Raw genomic sequence first — 21,130 nt, 5'->3', positions numbered from 1 at the left:
CAAGGGTTATAAGTTATGTCCTGGGGGCATATCAGGTTTTTTTTGAAATATTTGTCGTAGAAACTTGACAAAGGGCTCATTTTATTGGAAATTGAAAAAGCTGGTGCCCCTTTTAACAGTCAAAAGTGATTGGAGGGCAACTAACCCCCCTCTGACACCCATCTTTTCCCCAAACACATCCAATCAAAATTTCTAAATAACCATTTCATTCAACGTAGTTGAAAGTTTTGGAAATTAGGTCTTTAATGGTGACAACCCCTCCCCCCCCACAGCACTCAGGGCAAGGGTTGTAAATTATTCCCTGGGGCATATAAGGTTTTTATTGAAAGTGTTGTCGCAGAAACTTCAAAAGAGCTCATTCAATTAAAAATTGAAAGAGCTAGTGCCTGTTTTAATAGTTGAAAGTGATTGGAGAGCGACTAACGCCCCTCTCCCGCCCACCATTTTCCCAAACACATCCAATCAAAATTTTGAGATATCCATTTTGTTCAACGTAGTTGAAAGTTCTGGAAATTAGGTCTTTTAGGATGATATTCTCCTCAGAGCCTCCAGTGAAAGGGTTGTACGTTATGCCCTGAAAAGGTCTCATTCGATTGGAAATTCAAAGGGCTAGTGCCCTTTTTAATAGTTGAAAGCGATTTGAGGGCAACGAACCCCCCTGCCACGCCCACCTTTTCCCCCAAACACATCCAATCAAAATTTTTAGATAGCCATTTTATTCATCGTAGTTGAAAGTTTTTTAAATTAGGTCTTTAAGGATGACAACCCATCCCCCTCCACAACCCTCAGGGCAAGGGTTGCAATTTAGGCCCTGGGAGTATGTAAGGTTTTTCTAGAAAGTGATGTTTTAAAAACATCAAAAAGTGCTTTTGAATTGAAAACTGAAAGGGCTAGTGCTCTTTTAATAGTCGAAAAAGATTGAAGGGCAACTAACCCCCCTCTCACGCGCCCACCATTTCCCCAAACACATCCAATCAAAGTTTTGATATATCCATTTTGTTCAACGTATTCGAAAGTTCTGGAAATTAGGGCTTTTAGGTTGATACTCCCGTCAGAGCTCTCAGTGCAAGGGTTGTAAGTTATGCCCAGGGGGCATATAAGGTTTATATAAAAAGTTGTTTTAGAAATTTCAAAAAGAGCTCATATGATTTGAAATTTAAATTGCGCTTTTTAATAGTGGAAAGTGAGTGGAGAGTAATTAATCCCCCTCTCACGCCCACCAGTTCCCGAAAAACATTCAATCAAAGTTTAGAGATATCCAATTTGTTCAACGCAGTTGAAAGTTCTGAAAATTATGTATTTAAGGATGACCAACCCCCAAGAGTCCCAAGGGCAAAGGCTGTAATTTACGCCCAGGGTGCATATAAGGTTTTTATAGATAGAGTTGTTGTAAAACTTCAAAAGGGGCTCATTCAATTGGAAATTGAGAGGGCTATTTCCCTTTTTAATAGTCGAAAGTGATTGGAGGGTAACTAATCCCTCTCTCACGCCCACCATTCCTCCTAACACATCCGATCAAAATTTTTAGATAGCCATTTTGTGCAACGTAGTAGAAAGCCCGGGAAATTAGATCTTTGAAGATGACACCACCCCACCCCTCTAGCCCTCAGGTCAAGAGTTGTAAGTTATGCCCTGGGGCATATAAGGTTTTTATTGAAAGTGTTGTCGTAGAAACTTCAAAAGGGCTCATTTGATTGGAAATTGAAAGGGCTAGTGCCATTTTCAGTAGTTGAAAGTGATTGGAAAGCAACTAACCTCCTCTCACGCCCACCATTTCCCCAAACATATCCAATAAAAATTTTGAGATATCCATTTCGTTTAACGTAGTTGACAGTTCTGGAAATTAGGTCTTAGAGGATGACAACCACCCTAACAGCCCTTAAAGTAAGCGTTGTAAGTTATGCCCTGGGGGCATATAAGGTATTTATAGAAAGCGTTGTCGTTTCAAAAAGGGCTCATTCGATTGGAAATCGAAAGGCCTAGGGCCCTTTTTAATAGTCAAAAGTGATTAAAAGGCTTGACATATTTATAGTAAAGATCATATTTATAGTAAAGACATATTTATTATAGTAAAGACATATTTATAGAAAAATTGACATTTCTATAGTATAGATCGATGTGGGTATAATGTATTATTTTTTTGTCGTTGTTGTTGTTTAGGCCAGGGCACTTCGTATCGAAGGAGTTGTCGTGGGAACTTCGAAAAGGGCTCATTTGATTGAAAATAGAAAGGGCTGAAGCCCTTTTTAATAGTCGAAAGTGATTGGAGGGTAAATAATCCACCCTCCCACACCCTCCCTCCCATTGGCCCATTATGTTTAAAAACTAAATTTTGAATAAAGATTAAATCAAAATCCAATGTGTTTATTCTAATTCCCAATAAGGCATCTCAGTAGTATCCCAAGAACGACTGAGTGTATTATGTTCAAACTTTCGGGGCTACTTCTACTCTTAAAATTTAACCAATTCAAAATAGCGTAAGTGTATCCAAGCTATCAAAGACAGTAAACAGATTTTCTTTGCGAATGGTATCAAGTTTTCCATTTCAGGTCAACTAGAGGTGGTATGAAACTAAATTAAACACTACTATTTGTGTCCAGATTTTTAAAAGGGTGTATGTTGTTAAAAATTGCTGAAAATTCTTCTCCAGCATACAAATAGTAGGCCAAACTATAAAGTCTTTAAAAAAACGAAAAGATTTAAAGTATTATTTTTTTTCCTTGAAAAGACTATGTCAATATAAAACGAAAAGAAATTAATTAAAAAAGAGTTTTTTCACAAAATAAGTTTTTCAAAGGAAAGTAAAGAACTCCATTAAACAAAAAATTAGCAAAAATAAAATCAAATAACCTACCAAGTGTGAAACTACCATAAATCAGCATCGATAAATAAATGAAACCCAAAACGATCAGAAATTACAATAAATAACCGATTCAAACTCAAAACGAGCAGAAATTAACATAAGATGGGCTCAAAACCCCTGTGCCTTCCCAAGGCCGAAACAAAATTTGTACTTTACTGAAAAAAATGCAAATGAATGTGCATTGTCAGTTTAATATACATACACTGATTTTTAGTAATCAAAATGTTAATATTATTTGATTTATTAAAGTTATAAAAGTAAAAACATTTATATTTTTTCAGTAAAGTGCAAATTTTTTTCTGTTCTTGGGAAGGCATTGGGGTTTTGAACCCAACTTATGTTAATTTCTGCTGGTTTTGAGTTTGACTCGTTATTTATTGTACTTTCTGTTCGTTTTGGGTTTCATTTATTTATCGACGCTGATTTGTGGTAGTTTCACGCTTGGTAGATTATTTGATTTTATTTTTGCTCATTTTTTGTTTAATGAAGTTCTTTACTTTTCTTTGAAAAACTTATTTTGTGGAAAAAGTGTTTTGAATTAATAATTGTAAGAAGCCAACGAGAGAATTGGCCAATAACTTTCTAGCAGTTTCCAGTAGCCTGTAATCACCAGGAAAAAAGATGGACACATCAGTAATATCCATGAAAAAAATAATTTTCAGTAAGGGACATTAAACCTTTACTTAAAACACAAAAAAATAACTATAAAGATGACAAACGGGTCTATGGCCAGTAAATGAAAACAAATATTTCTGCCGTATTTATCAAGGCGTCTTCAGAGTAGAGAAAAAAAATAAACTAAAACTAAAAAATATACATAACACTAAAATAGACTAACTTAAAAATATAATATACAATTACTTAACATTTAAAATTTGAAGCTACCTTCGTGAAACCACTTTTTGTGAGGTGGTTTCACAAAGGTAGCTTCAAATTGTAAATTTTAAGTGATTGTATATTATATTTTTAGGTTAGTCTATTTTAGTTTTATGTACATTTTTTAGTTTTATTTTTTTGTTTTCTGCGCTGAACACGCTTTTTTAGATACGGGCGAAATATTCGGGTTTTTTTCTGTTTTTTTTTCTCCGTTTTTATTTACTGGCAATAGACCTGTTTGTCGTCTTTATATTTATTTTTGTGTTTTCTGTCATGGCTGGCCAGTTTGGCTTCAGATATTTTATAAACGTTTATTTAATGGGTTTACGACAAAGGCAAATTCAACTGTGTAGTTTCTATTTCTACTTAATGTTATGTTATGTTCAAGTGGTACCAGGCTTATTTTGTAAAAAAAATTGTTTTCATCATAAGAAATTATGGCTCTGATGGTCTGTGTAAAACTTAACATTTCCAAATTAGTGTGAATTAGAGTTAAGGAGGTTGCGTCTTATCCCCTTTTAGTATGAACTATTTTGATGGACATAGTCTTAAGCAACATAGTAAAGGCTATGGGAGATCGTGAAATCAAATGGGAAGGTAAAACTCTCCTAAACTTAGATAGTTCTAAGATTGTCTCTTACAATGGATTTGAAGATATAAGAAGTCTAAGTTTCGTTATATAGGAAAAATTGAGGGTAAATTATTGAGGGTAAATAATTGAGGGTAATTATTGGTAAGTAAATAATTGAGGGTATTGCCTTACGAGAAGATCCATCAAGTGCATAGCTTCACTTACCTGGGAAGTATTATTAGTAATCACAGTGGATATAGTGAAGATTTAAAAAGTAGAATACTCAAGGCCCAGGTTGTTTTTTTTTTCACTGCTGAAAAAAGCTTAGAATAAAAAAAAAATAAGTAAGCGAACCAAGACTAGAAAATTGGAAGTTACGGTATTAACAGTGGTCAATTGTGGTTCTGAAACTTGGCCGCTTCGGAAGGCAAAAGAAGATTTGTTTGCCAGAGGAATTGTCTACGGATAGTATTAGGTACTGTATGTACCTAATTAGATCTCTGAACTGGTACAGGCCAAAAATTCGAATCTTTTTTTCGATATCGAGACCATGACATATGGAAGTTCCTTTCCAGCTTGTAAAACTTCCAAAAATGACACGGCGCCAGGATCGTGGAACGTCGGTCAAACTCATGTGCTAAAGAAATTAGTGCTATTCAAATGCTACATCAATTTCAATAGATTTTTTTTGTAGTCTTTTGCACGGTCTGTAATTCTGTAAAGTGCTAAGGGGCTGTTGTGAACGAGGGTTCTGCAACACAAGCATTTCACTTTTACTCTTACTAACGAGAGAACAATCGTATGATACACAATTTCCAGTCGAGAAGAATGTTTTTCAATTCGGGAAAACGATCTGCTAAGATATTTGTGCCATATTTCGTGAATGCCTGTAGGCTGGATGTGGATGCCTTATAAACCATGAATGGTTTATAAATTTTTGGTCGTTCGCCTGGGTCGAAACGAAAATCAGGTCATTCCAAAAAGGATAAGAAGAGGTCATAAGACAGGATTTAAAGGTAACTGGAGCTTCAAGGGGTTGGGAACAACTGTTTTTAATAGATTGGGGTAAAAGAGGAGTGGATTTAGGTTTTTTTTAGATGCGGGAAAGTACTATAAGGAGTTTTTTCCAACTACTATTTAAATTTGGGCCTTTCTCGTTTTCCTCTTTTGACGCATATCTTTTTGTTTCCGTTGGGGCAGCAGGGGCAAACCCAGAGATAGATTGTCTGACTGTTTGTCAAATAAAAAGCTGTACAAAAGTGTGGTTTTGTCCCAGTTTCTAGGGCTATAAGGAAAGAGATATAGAGATGGCTAGGACACATTTTACAGACAAAGAAGGACTGACTATAAAAGATTTGGCCTTCTGTTAGCAATTTTTCTCGCCACATATCTTGGGCCAAATGAACAGCAGGTCGTCCCAGAACGGGGTGAGAAGAGGTCATAAGGAAGGATTTAAAGGAAATTGGAACTTCTCGGGAGGGGCAAAAAATGAAACTTCGAATAGATTTGGTTGATGAGGAGCGTCTGCAGCAGTGTTGGCTACAGGCGGTATGGTGCTGGAGTGAGTTGTTAGTAATTACTACTAAAATTAGTAGTGATTTCAAAGGTTCAACTCTTATGCTTCCAAGCCTTCTTGTCTCTGGAAACGGCACTTATAAGTGCAATTTTTGGTGCCACAAGGGACTTTACTCGGGCTTCATTAATAGAAACTTATAATAAGCACGGAGATGTGAGCATTCAGATTAAGATGAGCTATTAGCCATCACTTTTTGGTCTTACAGTAACCTGATAGCAAAGATGGGAAAAAATGAGACACCATTACTAATTTCCTACCCATGCAAAAAAAAACGATTTTCCATATTGTCATGGAATGAAAGATGGCGATGAAAGATGGCGACGGTGATAGCATTAAAGATGGCGGCTATAAACCTCCAATTGAGGGTTTAAAAAACACGGCGATTTCAATGATGTACTTTTTATTTTGATTTGACGTCGTGTTTAAGGGATTCAGACCCTTTTCTGAAATCCTCGAAAGTTCGTTTTCATGCTTACAAATAATTATTTTGTTAAATCTGAATGATGTTCTTTTTCTGAATCAGAGTGTACTGGGGAAATATTTATCTTATACATTTTCTTATAATACGCGTTTTAAAACAATCAGTTATTATAAGTCCCATTTCACTATTTATTAGGGGGTGCTATTATAGAAACTATGAAAAAAAATATACGAAAAGTGCATGAAATATTTAGAAATCTTTAATTGCAAAATAAAAATAGTACGAAGGTGCTATTTGAATCTGTCAATGGCGCAAAGAAAAGGGAATACAATGAACACAAAAGTTGACATGCTATTTTTTTGTATTATTATTATTGCTTCTGATATCCTCTGGTTCTCTAATGATACTCTAACCTAAAGCTGTTTCTGGTTATTTGGGTTACTTGATTATATTTAATATAATATATATGTTGTTTTTTATTTTGTCATTCATTTCGTTTTTTGCTAAGAACTTAATTGAATAAAAAGTTAGGCACTTGCGTATTATACCGACCATACCAAGTGAAGTTAGCTTAATGCAAATTATATATACCAAAATATAATGAAAATACAATCCCTTAGTTGCAAAATTATGGAAACCTAACATAATTGTCCCTATATATTAGATATTCAGCTAAATATACCTACATAGTAGTTTACCGGATTCAGGCTAAGCTGATTATGTCCGGGTGTACACAGAGAAACTGGTTTTAAACAGATCAAGAACAACAGTGTGGTCGGTATAATATGTAAGGACCAAAAGTTAAAATAAATAGCTAGTTAAAAAGCTAAAAAGTTAATGTTTTTACATGTAAATATTACACGGGGCTGAAGGTCGGTCCCCAGGTAATAATTTTGCTAAAAGTAAAAACATAGAAACTAGATGAAAAAAATTATTTGGAATAGCCCTACTACTGAACAGGGGAGACAACGGAGGTATAAGATTTGTATTCTGTTTTTTTTTTTAGTATTTGGTAAGAGTGTCTCAGTTTGGGGAGGGGCAGGGGATTAGCTCCCTAAGAGTGTTTCGCTCCCTAGCACCTATATTTTTAAAAGTACTTCTTTTACGATATTTTCAGCAAAAAAAGGATCGTTTTTATCTTTCAATTAAAAATTTAAAAAAAAACAAAACTACCCCCCCCCCCCCCATAAATGTAAAGAAATAAGTTTTTGACCCTCTGAAAATTCTTGAATTTACGCCACTGTTTCACAATCCATGTCACTGTCAGGGCAATCCCCTGGCTGAATATAACACCTTTATAAGTTAAGATATTAAGCTTTTATGAAGTTAAAATGCAAATATTTTATCATGTTGTAATAAAAAAAGTGACCCAAGACCAATAAAAATAGTCGAGTAAAAAAGAAAAGAAATAAATTAACTAAACAAAAATATATAACTATACAAAAATCAAACAGCGTAAAAAAAACCCAATGAGATGGTGATGAGGGCCTAGCTTTAATCACGTATTAGCCTAGAAATAACTTCATGTAGGTGGTGGTAGGGTTGTTACTAGCCAAATTGTTTGAAGAGGGGAGCAGGGGATTTTACCGACTGGCTGGTCATTTTTACCAACTGTTGTTTTTCAATAATTAGCATAATATCTATTTCGAATGCAAAATGTAAAATCACTGCACGAGTCGGTAAAACCCCTGCAATTACCGACCGAGATTGAGATTTCGGTATATGTCATGTCACTATTTTTATGCTCTTTATTTAACCAAATAGAAAATTGTGGCACCATCTGTAAAATCACGACAGGAGTCGGTAAAACTGCTGCGTTTACGACCAACTTCGAAATTTCTTTAGATGACATGTCAGTATTTCCGTGGTCTTTACTTAACCGAACAAAGAATTTTAGCGGCGGAGGAAAAATGGTGGCGCTTCGCGCCACGATTCCTACTTATTTCTTTTATACCGAGTGACCAAAATATTTGGAGGGGGCACATTCACCTCCCTCCCCCCTCATACGTGATGGCCCTGGCTAGTGGTACGGAGTATGCATAATATCAGCAGCGTCATACAGAGAGATTATCATTTTTCCTATTTCGGTAAGAACGATTTCCCTATTTCGGTAGAAGAAACTTGCAGTACCGAAAACAGTAAGTGCGGGTTAGATTCAGATTACTTTCTCAAAACAAAGGCAGGATGATCAAATCAAGGATTGTAGAATTTCACGGCACGGAGTTCGCGAGTTAGAACGAATTTCACAAGTTTGCCTTTGGAGCGCTCGAGGAGACTGAAGTGCCACTCTTATTTTGTGCCACTCAATCTTATTTTGTGTAATTCCTACTTGTCTTTAGTTTGTCTTTATCACTCACTTTAATTTTACTTTTATTACTTTAATTTTGTTTCAATTACTTTAATTTCACTTTAATTACTCACTTTAATTTATGTTCGTTTTGAGTCTCATTCATAGTTCATTTCATTTTCAGTTTGACTTATTAATTTCTCAGTGCCTTTCATTAAAAGTTTTGTAACAAAGCTTTTAAGGATTTGCAAATTAATAAGTCAAACTGCAATGTCACTCCTTACTTTCAGTTGAAAAAATAAAATATTTAATTTCCTGATCGTTTTTCAAATAATGCCGAGAAATCAATGCAACACAAAATGGTGTACACGATTTTTGAAGGTGGGCAACCTCGACAGTTAGGAAAGAGTAACTATTTTCTAAAGAAGATTTTTAAAACCTAAAAAGAAAATTTTTACCCTCGCCAATTCCGCTCCGATTCAGGTAATCGAGCTAGGGTTCTAAGTGATCGTCCTAAGAGAAAGAAAACTCGTCAAGGCTCAGATATCGTTGAACCAGTTAATCGTGATGTTGCCAAACTTTGCGCTCAAAGTCTGAGAGAAAATCAAAGACGCACTCAGAAAGCAGTTTTCTACTCGGAAAGTAGAAAAGCAAGACTGATACCGCCGAAGAAAGTCGGCAATGCTGCCGAAACACGTGTGAAAACACACGTGTTTCGATTTCACTTAAAAAAATTTCAGTTTCACATAATTCAATGTAAAAATGACTTTATTTTAATCCTCTCATATTAAACAATTGCATGAAAAATCTTAAACTCTTAAAAATCTTAAATTTTATGAAAAATCATAAAAATCTTAAAATTGTTGTTGTTTTCTTGTTTTTTCATTGCTCTTCACTGCTTCTCTGTTCCAAATTCATTGCTTTTTATCAGTTAGGAAAATCTAAAAGGACTAATGCACTTTCTGTCAGAGACTTCAAAAGATCTTCGAAAAGAGATATTCAAATTTTATAAAGCTACTCCAAATCTAAATTTTCCAAGAATCATTTTTCACCGAGACCCCTTTGAAAATCATCCCCCAGAGAGTAGTGTGTCGCCTATGACTTCTTGAGAAAGCAACCTAAGAGATTAATGCCTGAGACACTCCAAAGTTTATAAATGTCTCGACGTTCATAAATGATCAATTCTGTTAGATAGTTGAGTCTGTAATGTTTTCTGGAAAAGGGAGAAATATTACTACTCGAGTTTTATCAGAAAAAGAAGACAAAAAAAAAATAAAATTCTACTTCAAGGGGATCAATTATTTATCTATCTAATTAAAATAAACAATGATCGTGGATATATATATATATATATATATATATATATATATATATATATATATATATATATATATATATATATATATATATATATATATATATATATATATATATATATATATAGGTGCTAATGTATTATTATTAATTGAAAAAAACAAGTTTTTTTTTAACTGAAAGTAAGGAGCGACATTAAAACTTAAAACGAACGGAAAATACCCCGTATATGAAATTGGCTGTCCTCAATGCCTCGCTCTTTACGCTAAAGCAACTTTATTGAAATAAAGTTGTGAGACAGAGTTTAAAGTTGTTTAAAGAGTTTTTATTGAAATAAAGTCTTTACTTTAGCGTAAAGAGCGATGCGTTGAGGAGGGGACAGCCCCTTTCACATACGGAGTAATTTCTTTTCGTTTTAAGTTTTAATGTCGCCCCTTACTTTCAGTTAAAAAAATACTTGTTTTTTTTAATTTCTGACGGTTTTTGAACTAATACATCTTTGATTTTGGCTAACCGTACATGAATAATTAAAACGAAATTTGCATATTAATTTTACTTTTTTGGCTAAATGGCTTTCTCGAAATTTTGTTCTGATATGACTTACGTAACGAGCTTCTTTATTCGTAAATTTTTATTACGTATATTAGGGAGTTTGCCCCCTAGTCAATACCTCGCTCTTTACGCTAAAGCTTAAATTTTGTTCCAATTCTTTAAGAATAACCCCTTAATCACAAAGGCCGTTAATTAGCATAAATAGCTTTGATGAAAGTAAAAAAAAAATTAGCGTAAAGAGCGAGGTATTGACTTGGAGGCGAACCCAATCATATACGTAATAATTTCTGTTCGTTTAAGTTTTGATATTGCTCCTTACTTTCAATTGAAAAAATTTTTATTATTTAATTTCTGATTGTGTTTTTTAATAAAGATGGGAAATCCGGCGCCCCCTTCATAGCCATTTCCCTTCCCCCATGAAAAATTCCTTCGTGGAAAGATCCTCTTGCGTAAGCCCAGACCCCCCCCCCAAAAAAAAAAAAATCCCCTCTGAAAACTTCTGTATACTTCCCAATAACCAATGCTATATGTAAACATTGGGCAAAGTTCATAAATTTCAGCCCTTCCCCCGGGGACGTTTGGGGATAAAGTCATCCTCAGAGACATAGTTATTGTATTTTTCAACCATGCTGAACAAAATCTCAAAATTTTAATCGGGTGACTTTGGGAAAAAAATGAGCGTGGGAGGGGCCCTAGTGGCCCTCCATCTCTTGGTCTCTTAAAATGGGCACTAGAACTCTCAATTTCCGTTCGAATGAGCCCTCCTACGATATTTTAGGGCCACTGGGTCGATACGATCACCCCTGGGAAAAAAAAATAAGTAAAGACGCGTCCGTGATCTTCCTTCTGGCAAAAAATACAAAATTCCACATTTTTGCAGATAGGAGCTTGAAAATTCTATAGTAGGGTTCACTAATACGCTGAATCTGGTGATGTGATTTTCATTAGAGTTCTATGACTTTTAGGTGATGTTTCGCCCTTTTTTCGAAAATTAATCAAAAAAACTTGTTGCACAAAATAGTTTTTTCAAAAAAAAAGTAAAGAACTCCATTAAACCAAAAATGAACAAAAATAGAATCAAATAATCTACCAAGCATACAACTACCACAAATCAGTATCAATAAATAAATTAAACCCAAAACAAACAGAAATTCAAATAAGTCAAACTCAAAACGAGCAGGTTTTAATCTGAGTAGGGTTCTAAGCCCTATACTTTCTAAAAGCCCGAATATAATTTGTACTTTACTGAAAAAAATTCAACTGAATTTGCTGAAAAAAATGTGCATTGTCAGTTTAATATAGCCTACACATGCTGATATTTATTCCTTGAAATCTTAATTAATTTTTGGTTTCATAAAGTTACTCGTATAAAAGTAAAAATATTTAAAAGAGTTTTTTTTTCAGTAGAGTACAAATTATATTCTGGATTCTAGAAAGCATAGGGTTTAGAACCCTACTCAGATTGATTTCTGCTCGTTTTGAGTTTGACTTATTTTAATTTCTGTTTGTTTTGGGTTTCATTGTGTTTGGGGAAATAGTGGGCGTGAGAAGGGGGTTAGTTGCCCTCCAATTACTTTCAACCATTAAAAAAGGGCACCAGCCCTTTCAATTTCCAATCCAATGTGCCATTTTTGAAGTTTCTACGAGAATACTTTCTATGCAAACCTAATATGCCCCCAGGGCCTAACTTACAGCCCTTTCGCTGAGGGCTGTGGGGGGATTGTCGTCCTCAAAGACATAATCACCGGACTTTTCAACTACTTTTCAACAAAATGGCTATCTCAAAATTTTTATTGGATGTGTTTGGGAGAAATGGGTGGAGTGGGAGGGGTGTTAGTTTTCATGCAATCACTTTTGACTATTAAAAACGGCACTAGCCCTTTCAATTTCCAATTGAATAAGCCGTTTTCGAAGTTTCTATTACAACGCTCTCTATAAAAACCTTATATACCCCTGCGTTGCTTTCAACTGAGTTGAAGAAAATGTGTTGAAAAAAACGAACTTTCAACTGCGTTGAAAAAAATGGCTATCTCAAAATTTTGATTGGATGCGTTTGGGGAAATGGTGGGCACGAGAGGGAGGTTAGTTGCCCTCCAATGAGTTTTGACTAGCCTATTAAAAGGGGCACTAGCCCTTTTAATTTCAAATTGGATGAGCTCTTTTTTAGTTCACAGCCTTGAAGGCTGTGGGAGGGGGTTCATCCTAAAAGACCTGATTTCCAGAATTTTCAACTAAGTTTAACCAATTACCTTTGACAATTAATGAGGGCTTTAACCCTCTCAACTCCCAATTGAATGAGCCGTTTTTGAAGTTTCTACGACAACGCTGGCAAAGACCTAATTTCCATAACTTTCAATTACGTTGAACAAAATGTCTATCTCAAAATTTTGATTGGATATGATTGAGAAAATGGTGGGCGTGAGAGGGGCGTTAGCTGCCCTCCAATCACTTTAAACTCGAATGTTTTATTTGGTTCGAAAACTAGAATGTTTTATTTTAGTTATGCTGACTATAGCGTGTTTTATTTAAATTATATTAAAAAGTAAACATGCCCCTTACGGTTACTTCATATGGAAAACTTGGGCTCTGGAAAACTTCCAAATCTCAAAATTTTAATTGGATGTGCTTGGGGAAATGGTGGGAGTGAGAGGGGGATTAGTTGCTCTCCAATCACTTTTGACTATCAAAAAGCGTACTAGCCTTTTCAATTTCCAATCAAATGAGCTTTTTTTGAAGTTTCTACGACAATACTTTCTATAAAAACCTTATATGCCCCCAGGGTATAACTTAAAATCCTTGCCCTGAGGGCTCTGAAGGGGATATCATCCTCCAAGACCTAATTTCCAGAACTTTTAACTACTTTGAGTAAAATGGATATTTCAAAATTTTGATTGCATGTGTTTGGGGAAATGGTGGGTGTCGGAGAAGGGTTAGTTGCCCTCCAACTAATTTCAGCTATTGAAAAGGGCACTAGCCCTTTCAATTTCCAATCGAGTAAGCCCTTTTTGAAGTTTTTACGACAACGTTTTCTATAAGAACCCTATATTCCCCCGAGGCATAACTTACGACCCTTGCCCTGAGGGCTGTGTGGGGAATGTCATCTTCAAAGACATAATTTCCGAACCTTTCAACTACGTTGAACAAAATTTCAATTTCAAAATTTTGAAATTGATCACTTTCGACTATTAAACAGGGCACAAGCCCTTCCAATTTCCAATCAAATGAGCCCTTTTCCAAGTTTCACCGACAACTCCTTCGATACGAAGTGGCCTGGGCTAAGACCAAGACCAAAAAAAATTATATATATATATATATATATATATATATATATATATATATATATATATATATATATATATATATATATATATATATATATATATATACACACACAACACACACACACACACACACACACACACACACACACACACACACACACACACACACACACACACACACACACACACACACACACACACACACACACACACACACACACATATATATATATATATATACACATATAATATATATGTATTTTTTCAATTGCTAAATTCCCGGTGCCAGGTACCTAAAGGTATCTGATATGCCGCTATTTAATTACCTCGTCTCAGAACCTCAAGGTTTTAAATCTTCGTTGAACCTTCTTTGAAGGAGTCAACAGAGGGATTTGCAGGAATAACTTCCCCAGGAAGATCGTTCCAGATAGAGGTGCAACGCCGGATGAAGCTCTTCCTCAAGTACTCGGTTCTTGGCGTGTCCTCCTTTAGATAATTGGACCGAGCTGTGTGCCTTCGCGTCTGCCTTGTCGGTTGGACAAAGGGGGGAACAATGCGAGAGAGCTCGCTTGAGGGAGGTGAAATCATATACTTGTAGAACACAGCCATCAACGCTATGTCAAACCGTTCATTTAGAAGCTAACGCGAGTCATGTGCAGAGGCGCAGCCCGCCGCGTTTGCCCTATTTTGGATCTTTTGGAGAGGTGCTAACAGTGTTTTCGGGGCAGCAGCATATAGTGGGCATCCACATTCTGCTGTGGGTCTGATACATGACTCGCAAAGTGGGATAACCGTGCTGGATGAAAAAATGTTTTTACAGTGAAAAGTAACTCCGAGCTTTCTTGCGCAGGAGGTTCTCACCCAATCAAGGTGGTTATTCCGAGAGAGATCGGTGGAGAAATGAATCCACAGTAGACGAAGCTCGTTGATTATAGTTTCGTTTTGAAAAAAGAAACCAGGGTGTTCACATGGCACCTTTGATCGGGTAATAAGAAGCTTGCTTTTGTTTTTGCAGTGCATTAAAGTTCATCATCCCTGTATCAAACCGCTGCTCGATTTTATAAAGATCCATCTGCGGGAAAAGGGAGGCTTATGTTGGGCCTTCGTGTTTTGGGATGGATGAGTGGATCATGACCTCGTCAGCAAAGTGATGCAGAGGGCTTGCAAAGTTGTCTCCCACGTCATTTATGTAGATAAGCAAGAGTATAGGTCCCAAAACACTGTCCCAGGGAACCCTTACTTTCCATTAATATTCTCGGGAAATGAAAACGTCGAGGAGAACCCGCAGTTAACGATCTGAAAGAAGCTCAATCACTCTTAACAAACATCCACAAACACTGTACGCATGGAGTTTCTTTAGCATTGAGCTACGGTGCCATACTCTTTCGAAAGCCTTGGAAATGCTGAATGACAATAGCCTAATGTCCTACCCCTTGCCAGAAGTTCAATCCAATCCTGAAGCTGTGCCGCTAGGAAGTCTAATGTTGAGTGTCTCCTCCGGAATCCATATTAGCGATCGCCTAGAAGGTCATTTGATTCCAAAAACTGTTGATATGTTTTATTGGAGACGCTCACATAGACTTTATACCAACGCAGGAGAGGAGGTTAAAAGGCCTACAGGAGCCCACGCTCGTTGGATCACCCTCTGAATTTAGGAAAGGTATAAAATGGGTGGATTTCCATGTTTGTGAGAAGGTTCCGGAGCATAAGCATATCCGAGCAACTACTGACAATGGTCCAGCTTGTTCGGCACTGCAGGATTTGAGGACAGCATTTAGTATGTTGTCAGGACCTGTGGCTCTGATCACATCAAGATGCCACAAAATGCAAAGAATTTTAAGAGCAGAAAAATTCACACGATCCAGGACAGTACAGGTTCGGTCAGAGAAACTGCGCATTTCTCTACCGTCTTCATATAAATTCGAAAATTCTGCAAAAGCCTTAGCAGGAGCTTCAGCCTTGTCCTATGGATCATTTTACCACATCCAATTAATTTATGAAAGAAAATCCCAAAACACCCCACACCCCCCCCCCCCCCCCCCCCCCCCCCCCCCCCCCCCCCCCCCCCCGGGGGAGAACAGGCACATATATATATATATATATATAAATATATATATATATATATACATATATATATATATATAATATATATATGTATGTATTCCAGTGTGAAAAGAATTACCTAGATAGGCCACAGCTTTGGAAAAATTCGCTTTGAGGCTTAATTTTAGAATAAAAAATTTTCGGATTAATGACGTCACATTTCTATGCGTTTCCTAAGATTCTCCTAACTTCACCAGTATTTATAGGCTTAATTAGCGCAGTGAATGTCATGTCAGACATCGAACCGAATGGGCAGGGTCCCGAGTCTTATGTTTGTTGAATTTTTCACTGGAAAGTTTTTTCCATAGCCAAAATTTTCAAACATTCATCAAATGAATTACGTCACTAATACTTGGAATAGTTATAATAAATTCTGCTAAAGATGATTGTGTCTGCTAATTATTTTCAGAAGCACATTACAATTTAATTTGATTGTCGATAGTATAGAATAATTTGTCTCTGTAAATATGCAAACAGGTCTGCCAAATAAAAGCAAAATTAAGTTCTTAGAAAACTACATTTTTTTAACTAAGCGAAGCTCCGTCCACTAAAAGTAAAAACACAAAGGCTAAATAAAAAATTTGCGGAAGGGTAACTGCGGTTTGTGTTTGTGATCCGTGTCTTTTTTTAGGACTAGGCAACAGTGGCGTCAACTGGGGGAGGGGCAGGGGATTCAATCCCCATTGCTTCACCCCGTTAATCCTTAGATTTTGAATAATACATTTTGAATTCCTCTAGTTTTTGTAAATTGACGCCACTGTTTGACAATCCATGTCAAAATCAGTATATTCCCCCTTCTGACTATAAAGCCACTTGAAATAAGAATATACGTACGCATTTAAGGGGATATGATATGAAAACTTTTTTTTAACGCCAAACCCTGGAATGGCCGTGGGTGGTCACTCTACTAGTCACTGGGAATTTTATGGAAGGGACAAGAATTAATGAAAATATTTGCTATTTACCTTGAGTCTCTGTCTTCTTTTTTCATCATCCAAACTGGGCAGGTGATAATCAACAATTTTCTTCGTGACGTCATCAGTTGGTGACGTCACTCCCAGCTTTTTTAGTTTTGCGTCATACTTGTTGTTAAAATTCTGAAATGACAAGCAATTTAGAAAAACTAATTTTACTTTCATCAGCTATGAGGATGAAATTACTGTATTCATTAAAATTTTCTTCCTTCTTTTTTTGCAGTAAAAGCTCTTAAATGTTCAATATTTTCTAAGAGTTAAATTGTTCAAACTAATTGTTTTAATTGTTTAAACTAATTAAACAACATTTTAGGTTGGATAGTTTCCAATTTTTACTCGAAAGGGGATCTTGTGGACATAATATGGAAGTGAAATCTATACCTTCTCCTGTATGCAAGTAAGAAGTCTGGTAGCCGTTGGCCACCAAGCGATAGGTTCCGGTGATTTGGCCCGGTAAGGGCATTGAAGCATTCAATAGCCCGCACAAACTAGAAAGACGTACGTGTATAGCAGATATTGTTAATAAAAAGACTTGAGCGATACTTGAAAATTATCGGGTAATGACACGCGATACGATACTTCACACAACTATCAATATATTGGAAAGTGTCATTGGGCTACATGAAACTAGAAATTGTGAGCGACAAATCTGATAGATTTCAAAATATGAATGAGAATTTAAGTTTTTTAGGTATCTTAAGTTTTTTAAGTTTTTTAGGTTGTCCTCATATTTTTGTAGCACTGACAACCATAGCAAATGAAAGTTTTTTAATTCTCAGTGTGGAAAATGCATAAAATATGCAATAATAAATAATATATAATATACAATGTAATATACGTAATATGTGTGTTTTAAATAATATAAAATATGCAAAAATATAACATAGGTAAAACATATATATTTAGCACTAAATGAGAACTTTCTTTTCGCAGCACAAGTTTACAAATTACTATGCATCGATTATAACATGCTGAGTTTGAAGAACTATCAATAATTTTTGGAGTAATTTTTTTAACCATTTTCCACAAAAAAAACTTATAAAAAGTAAAGAGTCCTATTAAAACCTAAGACAAGCAGAAATTAAAGCATACAATAATCCAAACTTATGACGACCAAAAATTACTATCATTGAATAAGTGAAGCCAAAAAAAAATACAAGATAAAATGAATAAAGGTGCCAATCATAGAGATAACAGATGCTACTATAGGTGCGTGAATGAATCATAAAACTAACAAAAATTAAAATGAGCATTCAAGTCAGACTTAAGACGAACAGAAATTACCAAAAACAGGAGTACGATTATCAACCCTATACCATCTGAAGGTAAGCGTCGTTTGCGCTTTACTGAAAACAATTTTAGTGTTTTGAGTAGTGTGTATTTTGTTTGTCATAACATTAACCCCTGTACACCAAAATAATGTCCAAAGGCTATTCAAGGTTTACAAACGGAAGTGGTGCTACCCCCCCCCCCGCTACCACCACCTATCTTAAACCTCTAAACTGCTCGAGTAGGCTAATATTTGTTTGTTTGTTTTACGTTTTGTTTTTTGTTTTTCACGATATAAATTTGGACGGTGTGGTTCATTTGATTGGAAATTGAAAGTTCTAGTTCTCTTTTTAAGAGTCAAAAGTGATCGGAAGGCAACTATCTCCCCTCCCCCACGCTCTCCTTTCCCCAAATGCTTCCAATCAAAATTTTGAAATTGCCATTTTGTTCAAAATAGTCCAAAGATCATATAACAATGCCTCTGGGGTTGACAGAAACCCCCGATCCTGCAGGCAAGAGTTTATGCCCGGGAGCATATAAGGTTATTATGGAAGGAGTGGTCGTTTATACTTTGGAGGAGGCTCATTTGATTGGAATTTGAAAGCACTAGCTTCATCTTGAAGAGTAAAAAGTGATCGGAGAGTCACTAGCCTCCCGTGCCCTCTTTTTTCCAAATAAATCCGATCAAAATTTTTAGATAGTCATTTTGTTCAGAACAGTCCGAAGGTGGAATAACTATGCCTTCGGGGTTGATAAAGCCCCTCACGGCCCCCAGGGCAAGGACTGTAAGTTATGCAAGCAGTTCGTTGTTAACATGTAAGGTTTTTATGGAAGGGGTGGTTTAGTAGACTTCTGCCTCGGAGAAAACTCATTAAATTTTAAATCAAAAGTTCTAGTTCCCTTCTTAAGACTCAAGAGTGATCTGAGGATAATTAGACCCCCCCCCCCGCCCCACCCTTTTTAAACTTTAGATCAGGCTCAATCGACTGGAAATCGAAAGTTCTAGACCCCTTTTTAAGTGTTGAAAGTGATCGGAAGTTAACCAGCCCTCTCCTCATCACGCTCTTTTTTCTCAAAATTCATCCGATCAAAATTTTTAAATAGTAATTCTTTTCAATATGGTTCAAAAGCCAAATTACTATAACTCTGGGGTTGAAAAATCCCCCATAGCTCAAGGGTCAAGGGCAGTAACTTATACAAGTTGCCCATTGTTAACATATGAGGTTTTTGCGGAAGCGGTGGTCGTATTAATCTTGGAGGGGCTCATTCAATTGGAAATTGGAAGTGTTCCTTTTTTAAGAATCAAAAGTGATCAAAGGGTAACCAGCCCCCCCCCCCACCCTTTTTCCTCCATTTTAAACAGTCAAAATTTTGAGATAGCCAAATTTGTTTAAAATAGTCCAAAGAACAAATAACTATGTTTCCGGGTTGAAACCCCTCCCCCCCCCGCTCTCGGGGAAAGGGCTTTGAGTTAAACAAGTTGATTATTGTTGCTTTTATATTTTGTTTACTTTGATGCTTGGATTTGTTGACCTACCGGGCAACTTTGATTTACAAGGCAAGGGCTGTAAGCTAAGCAAGTTACTTATTGTTACTTTGATGCTTCGTTTTCTTTGACATTGTTACTTAGATACTAGTTTTGAAACTTCGATGAATTTTGATGTTGAAAAAAAAAATATTTGATTTTGAAATGGGGAATGTTGAAAAGCTTGGTACTTTGGCAATCAAAAATGAACAGAAATTATTTTTTTTTAAACTTTCAGAAAAAGAAAATTTTCAAAGAAAAGTAAAGGCCATATTTAACTTAAGATCAGCAGAAATATAAACCTATAATAACTCAAACTCAAAACAACCAGAAATTATTATTAAAGAATTATTGAAACCTAAAATAATATGACTTTATTTATCTTAGTCTTAGGTTTTAATATGACTCCTTACTTTCTTTGAAAAACTTCTTTTTTGGAAAATATCGTTTGATTTTCAATTTAATTGCTGTTCGTTTTTATTTGATTTAGTTTATCATTGTTTAATATTAAGTATATTAGTGAATTCACTTCTGTATTTCTGCTTTAGAATTAAAATGCTAGATTATGATTTAAATTTTGTGCAAAATTTGAATGATCAGTCAAAATTTTCGATCAACTGTACTTTTACGCGAAATTTTTTTAACAATAATTTAACAGTAATCGAAACTAACATGGATGGAGAAGGGAATTATTATTTGCATAAATTTATCGCAATCCTTTATTTTCTATACGGCAGATGCCATCCTATCCCTCATCGTGTAGAAACCCTCGGATGTACATGGAACTTAATCCATCATTTTGTTCAGAGAAACGTTTTTGTTTTATATATATCATCATTTTATTTATAACCCATCACAAAAATCTGGGCCCAGAAAAAGACAGAGTAAAAATCAAGAAAAAAACCCAACAGAAATAAAAACACACACAACTCAAACAGTTCGTGTCCCCTCCTCAACGCCTCGCTCTTTACGCTAAAGTTTGACTTTCTCACCACTCCATTTTTTTTAAACAATGAAAAACTTTAGCGTAAAGAGCGAGGCATTGAGGAGGGGACAGCCTCTTTCATATACGGAATAATTTCTGTTCGTTTTAAGTTTTAATGTCGCTCCTTACTTTCAGTTAAAAAAAACTTGTTTTTTTTATTTAATTTCTGAACGTTTTTGAAAAAAAGCAGGTTGGCGCACCGTGCATATTAATTTACTTTTATTTGGTTAAATAAAAGTTTATTTGGTTATTTGGTTAAATATTATATAAGTGTGAACGGTGAGCTCTACTGAAATACGACACGTTTGAAGGCAGGGAGGCATACGCAGCCCGGATATTATTAGCATAGATTTTTATTGCCAGGTTTACAGTTTCTTTCAGGTTTGCTCCAATAGGCAGGTCCAGGTAAGTAAGGCTGCTAGCTAAAGGAACCTCTGAGCCGGATAAACTTATTGACTCATATATATATATATATATATATATATATATATATATATATATATATATATATATATATATATATATATATATAT

The 21,130-nt window shown here is 35.5% G+C and overlaps 1 protein-coding gene across 1 annotated transcript in view; it reads right to left on the bottom strand.

Annotated features, from left to right (window-relative positions):
• Positions 1-21,130, bottom strand: part of LOC148947432 (uncharacterized) — a 105,546-nt gene that overhangs the window by 5,777 nt on the left and 78,639 nt on the right. The window contains exon 7 of the mRNA XM_089095884.1: positions 16,810-16,941. Coding sequence (XP_088952010.1) covers positions 16,810-16,941 — 132 coding nt within the window. The remainder of the gene's footprint in view (positions 1-16,809; positions 16,942-21,130) is intronic.

This window comes from Artemia sp. Qi Xiang Cuo, chromosome 10 (genome assembly GCF_049724085.1).
Source record: "Artemia sp. Qi Xiang Cuo chromosome 10, ASM4972408v1, whole genome shotgun sequence".
NCBI classification, from domain to species: Eukaryota; Metazoa; Arthropoda; class Branchiopoda; order Anostraca; family Artemiidae; genus Artemia; species Artemia sp. Qi Xiang Cuo.
Note: the sequence above shows the minus strand (reverse complement) of the source record. Positions and strands in the feature narration are given on the sequence as shown.